General features: G+C 48.6%; 1 protein-coding gene across 5 annotated transcripts in view; it reads right to left on the bottom strand.

The window, feature by feature from the left end:
* Positions 1–14,452, bottom strand: part of DOCK11 (dedicator of cytokinesis 11) — a 73,907-nt gene that overhangs the window by 38,794 nt on the left and 20,661 nt on the right. For all 5 annotated transcript variants that reach the window (XM_030498711.1, XM_030498709.1, XM_032920182.1 and 2 more), the window contains exons 6-17: positions 14,324–14,419; positions 11,114–11,248; positions 9,735–9,912; positions 9,204–9,283; positions 8,121–8,204; positions 6,072–6,212; positions 4,698–4,907; positions 4,231–4,353; positions 3,098–3,180; positions 1,514–1,636; positions 1,266–1,342; positions 8–192 (exon numbers count right to left, since the gene is read on the bottom strand). In XM_030498711.1, coding sequence (XP_030354571.1) covers positions 8–192; positions 1,266–1,342; positions 1,514–1,636; positions 3,098–3,180; positions 4,231–4,353; positions 4,698–4,907; positions 6,072–6,212; positions 8,121–8,204; positions 9,204–9,283; positions 9,735–9,912; positions 11,114–11,248; positions 14,324–14,419 — 1,515 coding nt within the window. The remainder of the gene's footprint in view (positions 1–7; positions 193–1,265; positions 1,343–1,513; positions 1,637–3,097; positions 3,181–4,230; positions 4,354–4,697; positions 4,908–6,071; positions 6,213–8,120; positions 8,205–9,203; positions 9,284–9,734; positions 9,913–11,113; positions 11,249–14,323; positions 14,420–14,452) is intronic.

Raw genomic sequence — 14,452 nt, forward strand, 5'->3', positions numbered from 1 at the left:
CACCCACCTTTGCAAACACCTTCTGGTTCTCATACTTCAAATGCAAGGGGTAGACGTAGAGGTGGTTTTTGTAGACGGTGAAGGGATAACAGTACTTAGTAACTTCTGGGACAAACTCCTCCACTTCAACTGCAATGTCCTCACAGCTCTTCTCAAAAGGCTTTATAGGAATGTAAGAAGCTGTGACACAATCTAGAAGAGAAGAAAAGCTTGGATAAGTGCACACCCAGCAATATGGGAAGTACAACCCACGTGAAAGGAAATTCGTGGGTCTCAAACCCTGCCACTGCTCTAGTTCACTTCTCATCAGAGGATCGTGTGTGTTGACCAGGCAGCAGGACTTGGACCACTCCTGCTGCAATGATTAAGGGAAAATTCTCCCCTTGATCATACAACATCTGTGGTCCCCAACTGCAGGAGCACTAGTGAGAACACAGGGGTGCAGGGGCAGCACAGGGCTCTGCTCTCCTGGCCAGAGGGACTGTGGAAGTGGCACTTTGCCCCATAGCTCTGGGCAAAGTCAAAAGGTCTTGTGAATGACCCATGTCTGGGTAGGGACAGCCGCTCTGCCCAGGACCTGCACCTCGACCCTGCCAGGAATGTGGCCCATTAAATTACTGCTTTGTAAATCCTGCAAACATCACCTGACTGAAGCAGACAGGCTACTGAGATGATGACGTCTCAACATGCCCTTGCCCACTCTCTGCTTCAGAAAGGTGTTTGATAGTTATGTTGTCTCCGAACACCAGTGCACAAGCCCTGCCTAATTCACTGAGACTCACATCCACCATGAGGGTGAGTTCATCTCAAGTGATGGCCTTTCAAAGAGCAGAAAAAAGTCCACTAGAAAAGCCTTTTGACTACAGAACATGTGACAGGAGCTGCCAGAGGCCCCTGAAGTGACCCCAAGCACATAATGAGTCCACTCTTTGCCTTGGTTTCTTTAAATGCAAAGTAAAGAATTATACTGACCATGTATGTGAAGCCCTCTGGTGTTAACAGATCCAAACTGTTATATGAGATTGGTGGAATAATAACAGCAAAAGCAGGCAAGTGGCTTCTTTTAGATTTAGGATGTGATGGCCAAACAGCAAAGCAGATACACTCTCAGGTAAACGTCTGCACTTGGACCACATCCCTCCATAGAATCCATCAGAAGGAGTTACAAGGTTGTGCTCTTGTTAATGAAACAGCAGAACTCCCCATAGAAGGATTAACCTGAGGCTAAAGCCACCAGGATTCATTCGAAGATCCAAGATCCTTACTTGTGAAGTCTAGTGGGATGTCCTTGATGACAATATTCAACTGGGCTGGAATGACCTGTAGCTTTGTCTTCTCTGGTCTGTGTTAGAGAGAAAGGAACAAGAGTGTGAACCTTGACAGTTTAGGTGCTGAACACATCAGCTTTCTGTTACCCTCTGAGTATTGTAGAAATTGTCATCTCATGCTTACGTTTAACTGTTCAAAAATGTCTGTTGCCTGCTCAGCCCCTGCCCCGGTCTCTTACACTTACTTCTTATACTCTGCTAAAAGCTTCAGCATATCTTCATTTGAGAGCTTGCCACTGTCTTGCTTGTACAGAGGAGAGAACTTCCCTTCAGCATCCAGAGTGCCCTGGGAGTCTTTGAAAACTGGTCTGCAGAAAAGAGGAGACACGTTTCTTAAATGCTGGCAAATAAGCAGACCCTGAGGTCTCTGACACGTCAGGCTGAAGGGCAGGTTCACTGCCCTGTGACTGCTCTGACCATCACCAGACCTCCTGAGCACTCCTGCACCCCACACACCCCCCAATCCACCGTGTCCCTTTTCTCCAGTGTGAGAAGGACACACAGAGCCCAGTTCCAAACCTGGTTCTCAATCCCAAACACCCTCCAACCCCTTCCCACTAAGTGGTGAAGTATCTTCCTAGTTGCACACTGGGTCAGAGCATGGAGATTCTCCTAGGAAAGGAATGTGCAATGAAGACCAGTCTCAGGACATACATCAGCTTCCTTCTGAACACAGAGCAGGAGACTGGGTTCTGCCCTGCATGAATACTGGTATCTTTGCCCTTGAATATAAGGGCTGTGGATGCCTGTGTACAGTAAGAACATTAAAGCATCCCTATTCCCTTTCTGTGCAAACACCTTCCTCTGAAACCCACGGGAAAACTGTTATAGGGATGCAGAGCAACACAGCTCCCCACATCAGGCCACTCGACTCCTTGGTCTCCAAATGCAGCTCCTTACCCAGCAGGAACAAATCTGAAGCCTGTCAAAGTCGATGCCCAGACAGAGCTCGCTGTTAAACTGAGGCACCCCTTGAGAGGCTGTGTGCTGGCTCCCAGGAAAAAGCTGCATCCCAGAAACACCAGATTGAAGCTGAGCAGCCAATGCCACGGGAAAATCCCTGTACACTCCCAAATCCCAGCCCACTGTGACAGTCAGCTGGTGCTCCCAAGTCAGTACGTTTGTCAGCACCACAGAACAACTTAGCAATAGGAGGCAGTGGCAGGGGGATGAACTCGCCTTCAGACCTTCCCCTGACATGTGATTTAAGGGAATTAGTGTTAACGCACTTTATCAGTCTCAGTAAAAGAACACTGTGGGAATGGGATCACTATCCGAGGTCAGCCTCAAGAACATTAATTGAAGCACAGCCCCAGATAGGAGACAAGCCCCAGCTGACAGCCACTGCCAGGCCAGGAGGTCCTGCACTCTCATCCCTGCCCTGGCAATGGCTGGTGCCAGGAGGGAATCTCTGTGCTGATTCCCGCAGTAGCACAGGATGATGTTATTCATTCCCAGGAATGTTCTGCCCCTGAGAGCAGTAGCTACAGGTCAGCAAGAAGGTTACTGTTTTCCCAGCACTGTTTACTCTTTCATATTTCGTTTCTAATTCTAGATAGAGCATTCCAGGCCATCCCCCATTCTGCCTTGGGAATCGGAGCCAGATTCTGCCCTTGGCTGCAGCTTCACTGACTCAAAGCCCTTGGTGCTTTGCCCACCCACTCCAACTGTGACCCAGGTCGTGTTCCGGATCATGTCCCAGGTCATGCCCTGGATAACCTGCAGCAGCAGCTCTGCCTGCAGCTGGAGCACAGCCCGTGGTGACTGACCTGGCCGCCCAGCCGAAGGGCATCCTGTACTGCCCCAGCCGGCTGCACGCCTGCTTGGCCACCTTATGGACCTTCTGGGCAGTCTGCAAAACACAAGGGAAGAGCGTGAGCCACGGCATCCACGGAGCCTGGGGAAGGAATTGGAGTGCTGCACTCCCTGGGGAGAAGCAAGTCTCTGTATGCTGCAAGGCACAGCTCCCCAGGCACAGCACAACACCCTCAGGGCAGCTGAGACATCCCTGTCACTGCACACCAGGCACAGCTATCACTTTTGCAGTGCAATAACAAACACTGGATTAAGATTAGGTATTAGATTGAGATGAGATCACAGGAAGAAGCTCTTCCCTGTGAGGGTGCTGAGGCGCTGGCACAGACTTTTCCCAGAGAAGCTGTGGCTGCCCCATCCCTGGCAGTGTTCAAGGCCAGGTTGGACACAGGGGCTTGGAGCAACCTGCTCTAGTGGAAGGTGTCCCTGCCCGTGGCAGGGGTTGGAACTGGATGAGCTTTAAGGCCTCTTCCTAACGTCTCATCTCAATCTCCCCTCTGGCAGGTTAAAGCCATTCCCCTTGGCCTGTCCCTCCAGGCCCTTGTCCAAAGCCCCTCTCCAGGTTTCCTGGAGCCCCTTTAGGCACTGGAGCTGCTCTAAGGTCTCCCCTTCAGGAGCCTTCTCTTCTCCAGGCTGCCCCAGCCCAGCTCTCTCAGCCTGGCTCCAGAGCAGAGCTGCTCCAGCCCTCGCAGCAGCTCCGTGGCCTCCTCTGGCCTCGCTCCAGCAGCTCCACGTCCCTCTTGTGCTGGGGGCCAAGGCACTGTGTGTAGCACCATGTAGCAGGGCAGCCCATTTCTCTGGGGGTGAAGTGTCCCACTTTTTTTCTGCCAGCCCAGGCTTTGCCTTGTTGAAGTGTTACAGGCCCCTGTGCCCCAGGCTCTTCCTAAAAATCCTCTTTCTCTTTCCAGGGGAAGGAAGCAAATGTCCCAGCACAGCCCAGCCAAAGCCAACCTGGCAACAGCACAAGTAGCTGAATGGATGAAGACCAGTATTTGCCAGAAAGAACAACCCACGTTTCAGACCACACTACTCCCTGCAGCAGCACACAGCATCACTAAGCAGATACTCTCATGGCTCCATCCAGTACCTTCCCCGGGTCAGAGTTCTTCATGTACGGCTCTGCACAGTGTGTAATGCTGCCCTGCAGCACCTTCTCCACACGCACCACCAGGAAGATCTCCACATGTGGGTCGGTCACAGAGAAAACCCCCTGCAACAGACAGACAGCAGGCTGTCAGACAGCAGGACAGCCGACCTGCACTGCCCCGTCCCACAACACACACAGCCCCTGCTCTGGTTGCTGCTGCAAATGGACCGTGCGGGCTCACAAGGCTTGAGCATGGTCAAGTCCTGAAAAGCTCTACCTGGAGCTTTGCCTGTTGCTGCCAGTGAGCCCGAAGTAGCAACTGGCTTGAGACACTGACCAAAACCCCCCAGTTCAAGAGATAAGGTGACTTCTGCTTCTCCACACAGCGGACAACACCACACTGCAATGCTACTGAACAGCCACAGCCTCAAAAGAGACACAGAATGAGGAGGAAGTCAGTTCTTCACCCGTTTTATGTAGCGCAGGGAAGCCTCAGGGACGCCGTGCACAAGGCTCTCGCCTGGAGAACGTCCCTTGGTGCCCTCCAAGCTGGATGCAGCGTTATCCATGAGCATGTCCCGGACGGACGGGGGGTTCAAGTCCACGTGGAAGTCAGCTGAAATCTTGCAATTATTTTTCAGGTCAAATAATGCCAGGCTTAGGAAAAAGGGCTCGACCTGGAAATGTGATTGAATCCATGTCAAAAAATCCCCATGGTACAGGCTGACACTGCTGAGGAACTGCATGTGCCAAGTCTGCCAAATTGTTTGTAGCTACTGACCTTAACAACACAAGTGGCAATAATTCCATGTATTTTTAATTCACAAATCCTAGCTGTGTGCATGTAAAGATACAAACGAAGGCCTGAAGGTGAGACTGTAGCGTGCCCGAGACATTACAGCATGACTTGGAGGCATTACATCAATACTAAAAATGTGCTGATTAGGTCGGACTCTGGGCCTGATCAGGGACAGAATAACAAGAATCTCTGCTCTCAGTGACACACTCATCTGCTGGGGGTTACCAAGGAGGATGAGCTGGTGCGTGAGCTGTGAGCTGCCAGAATGAACCATCACAGAAAAGCCTTTGCAGACAAGGTACCATCAGCAGGGCCAGGGCTGCTCCCTCCCCTGTGATGCTATCTGCTGCTCCAGCACCCTCACATAAAAGGGTTGACTCCAAATGCAGGATGTGATAATAGGGATTATGTTTAGGGAAGAAAGACTGGAGGAGCCTGCTCTGTTCAGCCTGGCAGGACAGAGGCTGAGGAGAGATGTGATAACTGTCTACAGACATCAGAGGCTCAGAAAACACAAGGAAGAGCTTTTTAGGCTAAGGCACAACTTTGGCACGATAACAAATACATATAATAAAGTGAATACAGTTGTCTGGGAGTGCTGGGCTGTGAATACAGTTAGTCTGGGAGTCAGAAGGTTTCAGAACAAGGAAATCCCTTGCCATTAGGGGAAATGAAATAAAACACAGAAGTGAGTGGTTGGGAAATGGAGCTTAATCATTTACCAACAGGACTTTCACAGGGACCCAGAACATGGCAGACACACGCTCCCCATTCCCTACACCTCTGGTCTCCCAGCAGTCCATGTTCCTGGCAGGCTGAGGCACATCAGGACAGACCCTGTCCCCAGACACATTTTTGGAACACCAGACTGCCAAGGCAGATAAATCCTTCAATGACCCTGGGCCAGCAGTCACTGCTTGCCCAGGTCCCATCGGAACCACCCCAATGGGATGTTTTTATCCACCTAGACTAATCTGCTGAGGGTTTTTCTTGGCAGGGAGGAGAAAGAAGACAAAGCAGGACACGTCAGAGCAACCCTTACGTTGGTGGGTCCTCCTTCGGCCCTGTCGCTGAGCTGAGCGAGGAGGTTGAGGGAGAAGTCCTGGCAGCTCACCACGAAGCGCCTGCTGCTCTTCTCCTCAAACGGCTTCACGTCTGGCTCCATCCCCGAGAAGTCCAGTCTCTAGACAGCAAACAAGCAAATCTGGTCTCATTAAACAAGAAAACAAATGCCTGAATAATGTTAATGGGTCACATTATGGCCAGTACCATCTTAATCTTTATTTAAGTGGTACAGAAGGTACAAGACATTCACAAATAAGCGTCATGTGGGGATGTTACACAAATGTATTTAAGACATGAATTCATGAGGATGTATCAATTTTTAGCAATCTGGTTTGTAGAGCACAGAAAACTAAACCTCAGTATGTTTTCAGTTCCTTCCTGCTTTGCTGTAACCCTGGAGATCTTCCCAAACACCATTTAGAGCTTGGGGAAGAAAGCGGAACATAAGCCAGAGTTACCCTCAGAAAAGTATCTTCCACTTTGAAGAGCTGACTAGTTTAAGAGGTGGTCCTTGTGCCTGAAATAGGGAGAAGGCACATGCCATTGGGATGGTGAACACCTCCTCCAAGTGGGAGGCATTTCTAGATGCACAGCAATAACTGCCATGGTTAGACACAACAAAGACTGCCTGCAGAGCCAGCTAGAAAACCCCGTCTTGATTATAATCAGCTCCTTCCTCACCCAGAACACCCTTGCCTGGTCTGTGCCTCAACATCCACCCTTCTTGGAGAGCAGATACATGTGTCCAAAATACCACCAGCTAGAAAAGACCTTCACCATACTCATCATACTGGGCACTGGGGACACACAGCTACCAAACACCCTTAAATACCAGCACATCTCTCAGGGACAATCTGGCACAGCCCAATCCTGCATAAACACGTGTGCCAGACCTAGGGAGCTGATACCTCACAGTCAAGTCATCCCAGCAAAATAGGCTGCAACTGTTCATCTGACTGTGGGAAACTATTCCCATTGCTTCCCCTGTTTCTCTTCAATGAGGAAAGTACGTTGCAGGTCTATGTTCCTGCTCCCAGTTTCCTTAGTACCAGGCATACAAGGGTGCACGTACACACCAGCATTGACCAGGGCAACGATTTTGGATGCCAAGTGTTCCAGCAGATCTGACTGACCCACACCAGAATGAGGAGCTCTGGATATAGAGGGAGGACAATAAATTCAGCCTAACCATTTGGTTAGGTGAAAAAAAGAGATCTTAGATGCTCCACATTGAATAATATTTCCATGACCTCATGGATGCTTATCTTCTTCCTGTTAAAGACTTTAAAGAAGGGCCAAGAGAAAAGCTCATTTTGCACAACTAAACCTTGTAAAGACTCATTACATTTCCTTGTTAAACCAGAAAGTTCTTTTTCACAGGTGTGAACAAGCCAAAGCATGCCAGAAGGAGAACCAGAAACCATCAAATAACTTGGAACAATTCTCTCCAACTGTATGAACAATTGCAGCCCATTCCACTGAAACCCCATGCCTGGACCTTGGCAGAAAGCTTAGCAAAGCTGTCAAAGCTGAGAGGAAAACAAGGCAATAGTCAATGAACTCCTACCCCAGTGCATGGGAACAGCACGGGGTGGTTTTCCTGGTTGTATGTTCCCTACATCTGAAAACTCCCTGAAGACTGAGGCTCTCCCTGTAAGCCACTAGCATGGTCTTTAACATCACCGTAAGACTCCAGATGTGCTCAGCCCATGTGTCATTGCAGGTGCCCCTGCAATCCTTCTACTGCTTCTGCAACCATAGAACCTCCCAGACACCCAGATGATGGGTTTGAAATCCAGCAGCATCAAGATGCATCATGCAAAAGCCAGTGAAGCTGGAGGGAGGCCGTGTGCGGGGCTGCTGTCACTCCTCCCTTTATGTGAGCTATCACCTGAGCATTGACATGTTGTTCAGCTCTCATATGACCTGTACTTCTGTTTCCCAGCCCACTGGAAAACACGGTGGGAACAAGGGAGGCAGGACCCAGGGAACAAAACCTCACATTTGCAAACATGGGGATGTTTACCTGGACTTCTGGGTCGAAAGAAAAGAGGTTTTGTCTTCCATCGTTTCTGCTCAGTTTGTTCAGCTGCTCTGTTTCTCTGCCGTACTAGGACAAAGGAAAGCGCTGGTATTATTTCCTGGCCACACAGGGGCAAACACTCATTATTTGGAAAGAATGGAAGCAAAACAAAACAGAAGTTTTCAGGCTCCCTTTGTGGTGAGATGATCATAGATTCACAGACTGGTTTGGGATGGAAAAGACTTGAAGATAATCCAGTTCCAACCCCCTGCCACGGGCAGGGACACCTTCCACTAGAGCAGGTTGCTCCAAGCCCCTGTGTCCAACCTGGCCTTGAACACTGCCAGGGATGGGGCAGCCACAGCTTCTCTGGGCACCCTGTGCCAGCGCCTCAGCACCCTCACAGGGAAGAGCTTCTGCCTTAGATCTAACCTGAACTTCCCCTGTTTCAGTTCGAACCCATCACCCCTTGTGCTATCACTACAGCCCCTGATGCAGAGTCCCTCTCCAGCATCCTTGTAGCCCCCTTCAGACACTGGAAGCTGCTCTGAGGTCTCCACACAGCTTCTCTTCTCCAGGCTGAACAGCCCCAATGTTCTCAGCCTGTCTTCATATAAGAGGTGCTTCAGCCCCTGATTACCCCCATGGCCTCCTGTGGACTTCTCAGCTGTATGCAACGGCAGTAGAGCAATATGGCTGTGCCAGATGAGAAACCAGACAGAAGCAGGCAACCACACTGCATTGTAAACAGGAGGTGGCAGCCACCTAACTGCCCCTCTGCTCTCATGGCCTGGACGGCCACCCCTGCTGAGCAGGAATGAGCACTACTGACCACAACAGCCCTTCATTTGCTCTAACTCTGATTCTTCCTTAAGGGCCCCACACTTGGAGGCAAGGAGCATGCAGCCTCAAATCATGGAGCTCCATCTATGAGACAGACAGACGAGAGAAGAGGGACCCCACCAGCACTTAGAGCCTGCCTGGCTCCCCCAGAGCTAAAGACACAGAAAGTGGAAAACCCCTTTTATAGACATGGTGGAGACAACTATCTATGGGCTGGGAGAGCATCCTCTGCAAACACAATACCTTCATCAGCTCTGGATGCATGCTCCTCTCCAGGCTCTCCAGGATGTTCTCTGATTTTCCCTGTGTGCCTGATTCATCATCTGCAAGGACACAAAAAACAGATGTTCAAAACAACTGCAGAAGCACTGCTCTGCCAGAAAGCATCCTGCAGTATTTGCTTAGAATAGCACAGAAACAGTTCATGGGGACTTTTCCATTCCCCAGGAGTAAGATTTTTCCATACATTACCAGTACCAGAGTGTATTTTTACAGCCTGCTAGGTCTTTCCAAAGCAGAACTCCAGCACAGAGCCAATTTTCCAGGAGTCTTGAAAATTTGCCATGGATTTCCCATCCAGAAGAAGGGTCATGTTTCCCCACCACTTTTATTCCTCAGACTATTGTCTCCATTATACTAAGCCCTTCTGCATGATATCATGTGTCAGCCACAATCTTTGCTATTAATACAGGAAGACAAACACACGCTTCTCCAAGCACACTGCTCACATCCTGCTGCACAGGGGTGAAGGTAGGTGCTTATTGCTAAACTGACCTTGCACAGATTCCACAGTGTCTTTCTTCTCTTGCACCAAACTCTCAGTATTGCTCTGGATGATCTTCCTCAGAGTCACCAGCCATTCTTCCATCTCCTGCTCAGTTTCAGCTGCCAGGTAGTGGCTGTATTTGTCTATTGTCTTCAGTTCGAACGCGTAACGGCGCATCTTGGGACACTGAACAAACAAGAACCAGAAAGATTTGTGTTACATTTTGCTCAGCAACTCATGCAGTTCCTCTCTGTGGAAGCATCCTGAACTGAAATACCATGAAACACAATGCCAGCACCCTCGCTGACACCGTGCAGCCTCTCCTGCAGCAATCACAAAGGGCTTCACGGCTGCGATCAAGCAGTTCGCAGCTCCATGGTTGACTCTGAAAGTGGAAGAAAGCCAGTCTGAACCACAGACACTGCCCTGAGGAGCCCCAGCAAGCTCCTTCTTCTGTTGTCAGACCTTTAATGTTCACCCAGGGAAGCCAGGAGCTGGATTTGTCTGTAAGTAATGCTGCACTCCAGGACACTTAGAGGCATCTGATTGAAAGCAAGTGGTTCAATGCAACTTCTCTGAGCTCTGCTGGCCTTTAAACAGCCTTTTCCAAACAGAAGCCAAGGCAAACCTGATGTGCATCCTGTACATCACTGAGGTGTGTGCACTACTGCTTTTCCTGTGTTCAGAAAGACACAGGTCCTCTGTTCAGGAAGCACACAGCTCCAATTCACCCACGCTGAAGTGAGTAACTTAAGCTGCCCTGTACCAGCTCCATGGCACTTGGTGCTTGAAGCTTCTGCAGAGGCAGCAGCAGAAGGCACAGCAGCAATCCACTGCTGCGCTTCACTCTCAGCATAACAGAACAAACCCAGGTTTAAGCTCTGTACAAATACCTGCTCCTAAAACCTTACAAGCCCTTTGCAGGCTGTTAAGTCCCAAGGGGTTACATGTTTCCATGGACTTCTCGGGATATAACTTAAGAAACAAGAAGCTGGTGTGAGCAGCAAATAGAGGAGGAAGGTGCCCAAGACTAAGTCACAGCAATTACTGGCCTCAACCCCCTGGTGTCTTGGAAGGCACCTGACCTATGATAACCAGGTAAAGGAGATGGACAGACCAGGGAGACAGCAGATGAGGTAACGATGAAACGCTTCCATTTTACTCTGACAGCAGTTCTCCACTTGCTGTCTTCCTGGCCGGAAGTATGGCACCCTCATGGAATGCTTTGCCTGCCTTCTAATAGGATGAGCTGACAGAGCAAACCAGCTCCAGGTTAGTTTGTAAATCCATATCTTCACCCCTCAATGGCCCAGACCTTAGAGAGCATGTCTGTCTCAGAGCTAGCAGTGCATCAGCCCATGTCCAGCTATGCAGGAAGCACACCTACCTGAACAACGTCATTGCAAGCATCCAAGAAAATACAGCCTTTGGATTCCTTTGAAATCTTCTCATCTTTGTAGGAATTAAGAATATAGGAACCATCTGTGAGTTGTGATAAGTAGAAATACCTCCTCTTGAATACCTGCAAAAGAACAAAGTCTTGCTCATGCAAGTATTCACTCTGTTGTATATCACAAACCACAGCCACGCTATCTGCTCTCTTGCTGTTGAGAAAATACTGTAACAAGAAACACTGAAGATCCTGGAGTGTTGTGGATTCACCCCTTTGAGTACAAGTTGTTTTCATAAAGAGACATTTCATCATCTTCTTTAATTCTAATGTCCTTGTTGTTATGATAAGTTTGTCCATCTAAAGCAAAGCCCCAGGGCTTCTAGCTCGCCTCTCAGCTGGCTCCAGCCTCATTTATCTTCACAAAGCAATGCTGCATGGTACATTCAGATCAGCTCACTGCTGGAAGATTTATCCCAGCCTAGAGCAGGTACTGCCAGAGCCTTTTTGATAAAGACCTCAGTTAGAATTACAAAGCAATTCTCCGGAAGATTTTAGAACAGACATGTGGAAATTCCTAGCACGCAAATGCAAGCCAAGGGACACTAATCCATTCAACTGTTTGGGGTTTTTTGTTTGGTTTTGTTATGATTTGCTTGGTGTTTTTTATATATATACACACGAACCTATTTCCATATGAAGTGGCTTGGCTCAGTGTTCAATTCTCATAAAGCAGTAAGCTGGGGAGAAGTGTTTCTGTGTTTGAGATATTGATTTTTATGAAAAAAACCAAAGCTCTTCACTATGTCTGAACATCCTCCTTCACATTTGTCAGCCAAAAGGCACCGGACTATAATTCAGGAGAACATTTTGGCAGCAGTTATGACAGCACCATATGCTGTCATATGGAGGCTGTAAGGAGCAGGGTGCATTTCACAGTTGCTGGGTGTCTGTGTTAGGAGAATCATGAAGGAAGCTGCAGCAAGCAGCATTGTGAGTATTTTCCACTCTTCTGCATATCTGGAAGATCTACAAATAAACACAGCATTTTTCATCCCAGATGGGAAACTACTAGTAATTTCCTGCTCCCACCACTACTGACACTAGCATGTGTTCAACAAAACCACTCACACAGAACTGGAAGGGAGCATTGCGCTCTGAATGGTAACCTCTGGCTTCATTTAGATGACTAGCTAGCCACAGAGCTGCTCCAACAGTTGTTTTATAAGATTTAACTAAACATTTAGTCCAACAAAGCCTAAAAATACATGGAAAGCTAAGTATGCTAAGCATTAAGCCAGCTTAAACACTGATTTAGCACTTCACTGAATCAATTTCAGAAACTTTGGCAGTGGATGCTACAGAAACCCATGACAGATCTCTCTCTAGATATTACAGGGTTGATATCCCTTGTGGGTATGGGATTTCACACTAAACCATTTGGCATCTTCTGAATTCTGTTCAAAAGGAAATGTAGAAGCAAGCAGCAAACACTATTCCTATGATCCTTTCCCCTTGTAAGCACTGCTGTCAGAAATGACTGTCAGAAGACTATGCTCATTTGAAATGAATACTAGAAACCTAGGAACAAAGGGGAACATCCCCTCTGATCAGGCTACAGACACTGCTGGTGAGCATTGCAATTGCAGAGGCACGGCTAGAGAACTGGGGAAGTCCATTTGGGAAGACAGGAAGAAAAGGGAAGTGAGAGGGGAGGGAGAGGAGGGAGCAGAAAACTCACGCCCTGGTTGTAATGCAGCACACTGACATGCTGCAGAGCAGACAGCAGAAGAGCTGGGCCAAACCAGAGAAGCTCTCTGCAAAGGAAAGGTTACTCTGAAATAAAGGTTGGCGGCTGTACCCTACTTACAGCTTGCTCGTGGGCTGGCTCTCCACAAAGCACACTCTGCACATGGTTAGCAATAATGTGAGGTACCAACCACCCAGCACGTGGCAGCAATGGCAGAGCCAGCACTCCAGAGATGGACGCATGTGCTTCTGCAATACACAGGAGCTTCTCAACGCGGTGATAATGCTGAAGATGTTCAAAGTCCCCAGATTTCTTGCATGTGCCTTAGGAGGTGTTTTGTAAGATACAGAAGTGACCAGTACCAGCTCAGAAAACACCTACTGATGTTTGATACTTTGATATCTGAGTTTCACAAGAGACTCTGTGGATCTTATTGACGGACCTGAAGCCAGTGTAGTTCAGAGAACATCTCTAGAAGGTGTGTCTGAGGTGCTGAGCACAGAGGCCAACAATACCACAAGAGGCTCAGTCAAGAATAAACCCAACTGACTACTTTCAGCATGTATGATACCTCATCCAGAAGTTAAAGGAGCAGAAATGGCTTCAACCTTGCTGCTTGGAAAAGCAGAGGATCAGAAAATCCTGCTCTGTGTGTTGCCTTCAAGCTCATGAGTAATCGTTTTAAAACTCAATTAAATTTAGCACTATGAATGGTCCTGCTCCACTTCTCACAAAAGCAGAAGTCGTTGAATCGAGCTTTTTGAGATTTACTAATATCCTTACAAAGCAGCCTCACTGCAGCCATCCTTCAGCTGCACAGTTGAGGGTAACTCCCTCATATTCTCTCTATGCTGTAAGGAGGCAGCTGCAGGGTGGAACAAGAGACGGGCTCACTGCCACAGCAAAAACCTGTGCTGGAACTGCTAAAAACCTCCATTCCAAAATGTGAGCAATGTCATGCTGGATTATGTGCAGTGTTGAACAGGAGACAATGCAGCTGTTACTTCTAGGTCAGTAAAGCTCCATCTCCTCAGTGATATCACCCCTGCTTTTAAAGCTAAGACTTGGCCTTGCAATTTAAAGCTGGTCTCCATGCATATTTCCTACCAGCAAGGAAACTATCAATTAGAGGAGTCTTCTTTGCAGGGCAGCTGTTTCAGTTATTTAAATTGCCTTCCTCTTCTGAGCCTCAGCTGCTCCTTCAGAAACAATCTGGGTTTTCTGAAACAGCCCTTTCTGTTCAGCTTGCTTGTCACGAATTGAAGTGCATGGGTCTTATTTTCTGGGGAGGGAAAAGGTAAAAGGCTGTTGCCAGACTGGGTTTCCCAGTCCACCTGGGGATACTCTACAAGAGGGACAGACACCCATCCAAACCCAAGCCTACCCACTGCGCTCCTGATGTGGTCTGAGCTTAACCTTGTGCCTTGTTCACGATCAACATAATGGATCAAACTCACCTTCATGGTAACAGTGATGGTGCTGTTCACATTGGCTTTGTGCAGCCAGCCTTGCTTTATCACCCCACCCTTCTGGGAGCACAGGGAGGAGGAATCCTGAAAGAGAGCAAAAGAGGCCAGGTTGGACAC

Source organism: Strigops habroptila, chromosome 9 (genome assembly GCF_004027225.2).
Source record: "Strigops habroptila isolate Jane chromosome 9, bStrHab1.2.pri, whole genome shotgun sequence".
In the NCBI taxonomy this organism is placed as follows: Eukaryota; Metazoa; Chordata; class Aves; order Psittaciformes; family Psittacidae; genus Strigops; species Strigops habroptila.